Genomic DNA, 8810 nt, shown 5'->3' on the forward strand with positions numbered 1-8810 from the left:
ATATATATAATTATATGTGTATAATCTTGTAAAAATTTTATGCTTCTAGAAGATGCTTTATTCTTACTTCCAAAGTCACTTACAATAGTGATACTGTATAATTTATATAGTGTTGTTTTTATGTGTTGTCCAGTGAGAACTGACTCAAAGCTGATCTTCCAGGGTGTTTTGAGAGGCAGTTAAATCCTATGGGAAAAGATTGCCCATTGTGTTCCCACAGAGCAGCTGGTAGATTCAAACCATCTAGAGTTGGCAGCACAACTCTAGGGTGAATTTAAGCAAAATGTGAAAAATAAACAAGTCATAAAGTTCTACACAAAGCTTGAATGTAGCTGACCTAACTGGGGTTGAAAGCAGAGAGTACCTGAGGAATGTCTTTCTGTGTTTCATTGACTATACAAAGGCATTTGACTGTGTGGATCACAACAAACTATGGCAGACTTTTAGAAGAATGGAAACCCCAGAACACTTGATTGTGCTTATGCGAAACTTATAATTGGATCGGGAGGCAGTCACCAGAACAGAGCAAGGAAACACTGCATAGTTCAAAACTGGGAAAGGTGTGCATCAAGGATGTGTCCTATCTCCATATCTTTTCAATATATATGTAGAACAGATTATCCAGGAGGCTGAACTAGAGGTAGACTTATCAAAAATCTGACTTATACAGATGACACAACCCTGCTTGCTGAAAATGAGGAGGACCTGAAGTGCTTGCTGCAGAAGGTCATAGACTACAGCCTTCAATATAGATTGAAGCTCAAAGTCAAGAAAACAAAGATTCTCACTACTAGGCTGATTGGCAGCATCATGATAGATGGTGAAGAGATTAATAAGATTGTTGACAGATTCAGTTTTTTTGGCTCTACACTCAACACTCTTGGTACCAACAGCCAGGAAATTAAAAGATGAATTGCATTGGGAAAGTCTGCTGTCAGAGACCTCACCAAGATACTGAGGTGCAATGATGTCAGTCTGGAGACTAAGGGGCGCCTGATACAGGCCATGATCTTTGCCATTACATGCTATGCATCAGAAAGCTGGACAATGACTAGGGATGATAGAAGGAGAACTGATGTCTTTGAGCTTTGGTGCTGAGAAGAGCATTAAATATACCATGGACTGCTAGGAGAACAAACAAGTTCATCATGGAGGGGGTGAAGCCAGGCTGCTCCTTGGAGGCAAGGATTCTGAAGCTGCATCTCACATAACTTGGACATGTTGCAAGGAGGGACCAGCCCTTGGAGAGGGACATCATGCTAGGGAGGGTGGAGGTACTGTACAGGAGAGGAAGATCCTTGATGAGATGGATTGATTCAGTGACTGGAGTGATGAGGGCAGGTATGTTGGAGACAATAAGATTGGCAAGGGATAGAGCAGGGTTTAGGGCTATTGTACATAAGGCCTCTATGAGTCACAAGTGACTCACCAGCACATCAAAACAACAACAAACTTTACTCAGAGAGAGCCCAGGTTTTCAAGTGATTCAAGCTTATTCTGAGTCAAAGAATTTCCCCCTGCAGTTACAACAACTTCCTAAGTTATCAGTCTCTTCATTAGAAAGTGTAGATAACAATTACCTACAGCAAATAGTTGTGAAAAAGACTATACAGAATTATTTATGTAAAAGGTTTATCACAATGCCTAGAACACAGAAGATGTTCTAACATGATAGTTCTTATTAGAAACTCTTTTCTAAATTATTAATTGCTGATATTGAGAAATTTGCTAGAATATTGATGTTAACATTCTTATTACATTAAATACTAAGAGCTCTGGCGGTCTAGTGATAAGACGCTGTGCTGCAATCCCATTATCCTCCTGGGCAAATTACTGCCTCTGAAAACCTGTTGGAGGGTGAGCTACAAGTTGCTTCAGACTCAAAAACACAGCACAACAACATGAAGAAATAAATTGGTAGAATATTCATGTTTTCTGTTTTGCCTATATAACCTAAAAATTTAAGTGTTGCTGTCATGTCTCACATTAGCATGTTTTTGTGACTCCAGTAAGACCAGGATATATTTTAAAGTTTTTAATCCAACTTTCTTCTAGAAAATCATGGAGCTAATTTTCTGGTTTTTTTTCCCTGACCCAGTCTTTTCATTTATGACATCACGACATTTTTTTTAAAAAAATTAGCATTAGGCCTAGTGTTAAGAAGTTGCACTACAATTCCAAAGACACATGGTTCAAATTCACCAGTTGCTCCATTGGAGAAAGATAGGCAATCTCCTTCAAGGTGATTCACTGCCTCTGGAAAGTCACTGAATGAGCAGCTACAGGTCATTTCTGACTTGGTGGCACACAACTACAATAAGAAGTATATTAAAATTATTATATTCCAATATTTCACTTAAAATGTACTATACATTTGAATAGTTAGATTTGTCATTTTCCCCCTCCAATGGTGCAGAACATTCTACAATATAAATGTACCAAAATTTATTTGCATAATTTACGTTAGGAAATATTTTTTTTTATTTTCCCTTTTATTTGCTATTATACACCTGGCTAAGAAGTGCATCCTTGTAAACACTGCCCTGTGCAGATTGAGAATGTCTGTATTGCATACATATTCCTGCTAATATACTGCTGGGTCAAAAAAAGAGGAGGAATGTACATGTAAGTTATTAGTGCATATTGTCAATTTACCATCAAAATAAAAATACACATTCATATTAATAAAATGTGAAATCCTATTTTTACACATTTACCAAGATAGCTTGTCAGTTATTACCTTTACCAGTTAGAGCTATTTAATGGTAATCTATTTTGTACAATCTCCTCCTGTGAGAATTACTGCCTCTGAAAACCCTTTGGAGAGTCAGGTATGGGTTGCTTCTGACTCAATGGCACACGACAAATAGCATTTTGTGCAAACCCTAGAAAACACAGGAAGCAAAAATCCTAATGCTGTGCAAGTGCTTCTGAATCATAGCAACCCGGCAGGACAGAATCGACACTTCGTATTTCATTCTGTTCCAAGGCTGTAAATATACATGGAAGCTGACTGACTCTTAGGGAAGCTAGTGGCTCTTAACTATCAACCTTTAGATTAGCAGTCAAATGATCAATTCATTATAACATCAAAGCTTTTACTCTGAGCAAGGCGTGTGTGTGTGTGTGTGTGTGTGTTGTACAACATTGGACAAAACTGACACTCATTTCCTGGTGCTTATAATCTACAAGGATATACCAAAATGCAAGTATACAATTAGCAAATCGTACTATATGTATAATAAGAGGGAAGAAATAGGGAGCTATGGGGTACCTTGAAAGCTGTCCAGCTAGACCCCCAGGATCAGGAATGTCTTTTTTTATAAACAGAGACAATAAAGCTGAGTCAAAAATTATTAATAGCAAAATAATGAGAAAGTATACAAAGTTAGGTAGATAGAATAACATGGAGAAACTCTAAAAGTGAGAGTAGATGGAGCATTAAAACAACTGAGCAAATCAGCCAGACTTGAGCTGTTCTGCCAACTCAAAGGCAGGCAGTTCTAATTCACCAGCTTCTCCATGGAAGAAAGAGAGTTTCCTCCCATACAATTTAATCTCTGAAGACCCGCTAGAAGGCCAGCTATAAATTGGTTCTGAGTAGATGTCAAGGCATTTGAGTTTTCTTTTTTACCTTCTAAGGTGCTCTGGAAGTTTAGAGACCTTGAATTTGTGGAAGCAGCAACATTCATAAATGCTTTCTACTAAAGCTCTGCCTGGGAAATGATGAATGGACTGATCAGGACTAGGATTTGTCTGGAGGATGCATCAGAAAAATGATAAATGAAGCAAGTGTGTTATTGGAAAAACAGCTTTTAAAATAAAGAGATACGGATTTATGATCATTACAAGGAGCTCTAGTGGCTTAGTGGTAAGAAGTTGCATTGTAATCCAAAAGGCACGTGGTTTGAATCCACCAGCTGCTCTGCAGAAGATGAGCAACCTTTCGTGAAATTTACTGCCTCTGAAAATCTGCTGGAGAGTCTGATATGGGTTGGTTCAAACTTGACAGCAAATAACAACAGGTAAACGTTGAGTAAAATCTGCTTGTAGAAGCTAAAGAAGACTTGAAGCATTTATAGAAGCAGAACAAAGACTACAGCCTTCCGTATGAATTACACCTCAATATCAGATCAAAACTCTTCACAAATGGACAAATAGCATAAATAATAGATGGATATCTATTTATCTTGTCAAGTATATAATTTTACTTGAATCTATAATAAGCATATATGGTAACACCAACCAAGAAATCAGACACATTGCATTAGGAAAATCTGTTCTAACAGACTTCTTTTCTTTCTTTTTTTCTCACTAGGAACTTTTTAAAGGCCAACTTAAAGACTAAAATACATCTAGCCCAAATCATGGCTTTTCAATCACTTCAGATTCATTCAGATAGATACATGTGAAGGTAAGGAATAAGGATGACAAAAGAAGAATCAAAGCCTTTGAACTGTGGTACTGGCAGTTCATTGATAAGTCAAAAGGCCAAATAAATCTCTTGGAGGAAGTGCAAGGAGGTGCTCTTTGAGGAAAGGTGGTGAAACTTTATCTCACATACTTTAGGTATATTGTCAGAAGGTTCTAGTCCTTGGAAAAAGATATCATTTAGTGAAAAAACGAGGGTTAGCAAAAGAAGGAAGCCTTGCAATGAAATGGACTGACACACTGATTACAACAATGGGTTTGACTGTGAAGAGTTTTAGGGAAAATAGCACAGGCTTAGTTAGGCAAGTTTTGGTCTGTGCTTCACAGGGTTACTGTGAGTCCTTGTCAACTCCAAGGCACCTAACAGGGATAAACAAGTAGACTTGAAGTGAAATACGGGGAAAGCTGAAGCTCAAGCTTTAATGACATATTTAGTGTGACTAAATCAGAGGGAACTGATAAGACTTAAGTATTATTAGACGATGATGATAAATTATCATCAGTATACATACAAGACACAAAATATATACGACACCGAAAAGGAATACTTAACTGAATATTTTTATATATAAAATGTATATATTAACTTGAAAATTCAAAGTATATCTGGCTGTATATTATCTACAAGTTCATGCTAATTTTTGCAAATGTAAGCATGTAGAAACTTAGAAAATCTTGGAAAAAATAAAACATCTATGTTAATTATATATGGCATGTAATAAGTTCCTTTTAGATTCATCTTTATATTTCTCAGTATTTCCTCACTTTTAAAATGATTATGTATAACTTTTTAATTATAAATAACAAAGATTAAAGAAAAATGTGACCTCATAAAGTTGTAACCATCCCGTTAAAGAGAAGCTTCATTTTCAAGTATTTTATGCTGCCAGCCAGAAAAAGAGATTTTCAAACCTCTTCAAAATGTTTGTCTTAAATTGCATCAAATGGAGTGAAAATTACATTTAAAAAATTAGGTAGAGAAGAAAAATCTAAAAACAACAGATTAAAAGAACTGGTAAAAAAATTGTTAGTAAATATGTCTAAGAATAAGAAGCTTCTATCTGTTGGCACTTACTTGTTTGCTTCCTTAAATTAGATGTCCTATCTGGAAATAAAGGGCTAAGCCAAGAGGGCTCAATTTTTCCCATGCAAAATCCTCCCAGGCAGATACTATTATTGGCCATGTCCAGGCCAAGCCTCCGTAAGAGCAAACTGATGATTTGGCTTTCACCTTTCCCAATGCTTATGGTCAGAGCTTTCCTCACGTCTTGTTCCCTGGATCCACTATTCAATAATAATTCCACCAACTTGGGGCTGCTCTCTTTTTCACACACCTATGAAAGAGTAGGGGAGAAGAAGCCATTAAAGTATTTCTTACTTTTGAGAATAGTAAATTGACCTTGAAGTTAGATTGAAAATAAATAAACGAAGCCCAAACTCATCCTTGAAGCTGACTGAGAAAATGAAGTTAGATTAAGAATAAGATCATGTAAAACAGAGTAGCATTAACCAAATAATTTGCTACCTGTGAGTCAGTTATCATAAAAGAGGTAGACTGTGTGGGGAAAAAAAGCTTGTGGACTTGGAGTCAGAAGGCCTAAGTCAAGCCCGATTAATGAGGCACATTATTTACATTGTTTGCATTTCCATATGATGATCAGAAGACATCTGACAAACTGCCTAATAGAGACAACTATATTTCTCCTCCTTAATATTTAATATAGAAATACAAAATGATACTTTAAATATAAAATTCCTTAATGTCATACACAAAAGGCAGTAATCACACATGTCTGGTTTTCTTGAACTTTTTGAGGCAAGAAAGTTAATTTTCATGAAGAAGTACTTTGTCTCTCAGTTTTCTGTCTTCTGCTGAATTTAATGTTTTCAGAGACGAAAAGTGTTATAGATACCAAACACAAACATGAACAGCCTACGCAATGGATATATGAGGAATATATCCTACACAATGGATATATGAGGAACTCTAACTGAAAAGCATAGGGTGTGGATGATTTTTCAAATAAAAGATAAAATGTATATAGATAACAGAAATATTCTAAGTGAGGTGCTATGTGGAATTCATGTTGTCACATGACCTCTAATCCTCACAGAAACCTGTTTCTACATATTACTACAATTAGATAGATAATGAAACATTTAGAAAATATGTGAAATTTGCTCAAATCCTTCCAGCCAGTTAAGTAATAAAGAATGTTTTGAAGCCAAAGTTACTCTCTCCAAAGCTTGTGTTACTTCCATTACCTGTTGTTGTTGGTTACCATAAAGTGATTCATGACTCCTAGTGACTCTATGAACAAAAGACCTGAGGCCTTTCTCTATCATTTCTCCAAGTTCATAGAATTTTCAGAGGCATGTGGTTTAGGAAGTGGATGCCACTCCTGCTTCCAAACCTGTCTTAAAACTGGGATATCCACCAAACACTGTCCACCATGAACAGCCATTATGGCATTTGAGACCCAGTGGGAAAAGGTTCAGCACCACAGCAAATCCAGATTACCTCAGCATAGCAAACTGGCAGAAGGGTGCTGTAGGATTTAGAAGAATGCTCTTCTAAAATACAGTAAAAAGGGCTTAAAATATAATGGGGGGGAGGGGCCCAACTTTTAAATACAATGGCCCTCTGGGAGGTCTTGTTGACTCTAAACAAGAGGATTAAATAAAAACTAATGACACTCAACCCAAACAAGAAAGCCCATTTTACTGAGTCCAGTCACTTCACAGTCTCCACAATGAAGACAAGGGCATGGCCTTGAATGCAAGTGTCCTCTTGGAGGGCTTGTTGACTCTAAACAAACAAGGAAACAATGGAGACACTAAGACTATTTGGAGTCTGGAACCCTATGTACAAGGAAAGGAAAATAATTAGACGGTGGGCAATAACTGAATTAAAAAAAGAAAGAAACACAACAGTTTGTGCAAGGTGTTTAGAAGGACTGTTCTGTGGTATAATGACACCAACTAATGGTCTAACAGTTTTAATCAATTCTTCTTCGGAGAGCCACCATACAAATTATCAAGTTGTTACCTTGAGTCTCTTTAAAATCCTTCTGCTCCAAGTCATTTCCAAAAACAACAAGCAATTTGTGAAGCCTCATTACAGTCACTTATGCTCTTCTTTTCCCTAAATCCCTTTCTCTGCTCTCCAAATAGCAAAGGATATTCATACATGAAGAGTTCCAGAGTCTCTTATTGAGGGACTCCATTTTGTAACCAATACATCATTTTAAAAAACTGAAAGCATGGGGGGAAGGGGGAAAAGAGCCCCCACCCAAATATCAGCCAATCCTGTATCTCCCTGTTTTCACGCCCTTCCTTTGAACCAGCCAATCCTGTATCGCCCTGTTTTCGTGGGCGTGTCCCTTTAAATAGGCGGGACAGCCCAGAATCGGGGCGCACCATTTTCCCTGCTGTATCAGCATGGTTTGAGCGAGGCCCAGATTCCAATCTGAAATAAAGTCCCTCTTGCCCTTGCATCAGTGTCAGCTCCTTGGTGACTTGGGGGGAAACTGGATTTGGGGCACAACATCTGGGGGCTCGCTGGGATCCCCCCACGACTCCAAGGACCCCTAACCGGAGGGATGAATTGCTGGCCAGATGGATGAGTGTGTCTATCTGTGTTTTCGTTCTGTACCGAACTGTTCGTGTTGCTTTCTGAATTCGGAGCAGTGAAACGTGGCTAAGGCGGATGCACTGGGGGGCCACCACTGCCGGGGCTCAGAAGACGTTCTGAGCCCTATATCTGAGTGCTTGGGTGAGAGTAAAGAACCTCACACCAGGCTTCTGTACGAAGAGGCGGTTGAGGTTTTTCCGAGACACCGCTCTTCACCGGTTTCAGCTTTCAAGCCTTGCTTATAGAGGAAGGCTGAAAGACTTGTTTGTTTTGCTTGTTATTTGTCTGCTGTGTCTTTGTCTTTACTCACTGTTGACGGACGTAATGGGACAGACTACTTCCACCCCTCTAGACCTGGTACTTGGACATTTTAAGGATGCTAGAGAGCGAGCCCATAATCTGTCGGTAGAGGTGCTCAAAGGGAAACTAACCACTTTCTGCAGCACGAAATGGCCGGCCTTTGATGTAGGATGGCCGCTGGAAGGGACTTTCGACCTTCCAACCATCATCACCGTGGAGAAAGTTGTCTTCCAGCCACAGGGTGGACACCCTCACCAGGTCCCTTACATCACTGTCTGGAAGGATTCAGTTACTAACCTGCCTTCGTGGCTTAATTCTTCCTCCACAAAAGGTGACCCTCATGGCAACTACAACAGAAAAATTCCAGTCGAAAAAGAATCTGAAGCCCTCTTTACCCTATCCTACAGGGAGGAACTGAGGAAAACGTTATCTTCCCTCCTCCTTA

General features: G+C 38.5%; 1 protein-coding gene across 1 annotated transcript in view; it reads right to left on the reverse strand.

Moving 5' to 3' along the window:
* LRRK2 (leucine-rich repeat kinase 2) overlaps positions 1–8810 on the reverse strand; it is a 244601-nt gene that overhangs the window by 134676 nt on the left and 101115 nt on the right. The window contains exon 19 of the mRNA XM_006888199.1: positions 5507–5765. Within this exon, the coding sequence (XP_006888261.1) occupies positions 5507–5765 (259 nt within the window). The remainder of the gene's footprint in view (positions 1–5506; positions 5766–8810) is intronic.

The sequence above is a fragment of the Elephantulus edwardii genome, unplaced genomic scaffold, assembly GCF_000299155.1.
Source record: "Elephantulus edwardii isolate Elephantulus edwardi_28Jun2011 unplaced genomic scaffold, EleEdw1.0 scaffold00065, whole genome shotgun sequence".
Taxonomy (NCBI): Eukaryota; Metazoa; Chordata; class Mammalia; order Macroscelidea; family Macroscelididae; genus Elephantulus; species Elephantulus edwardii.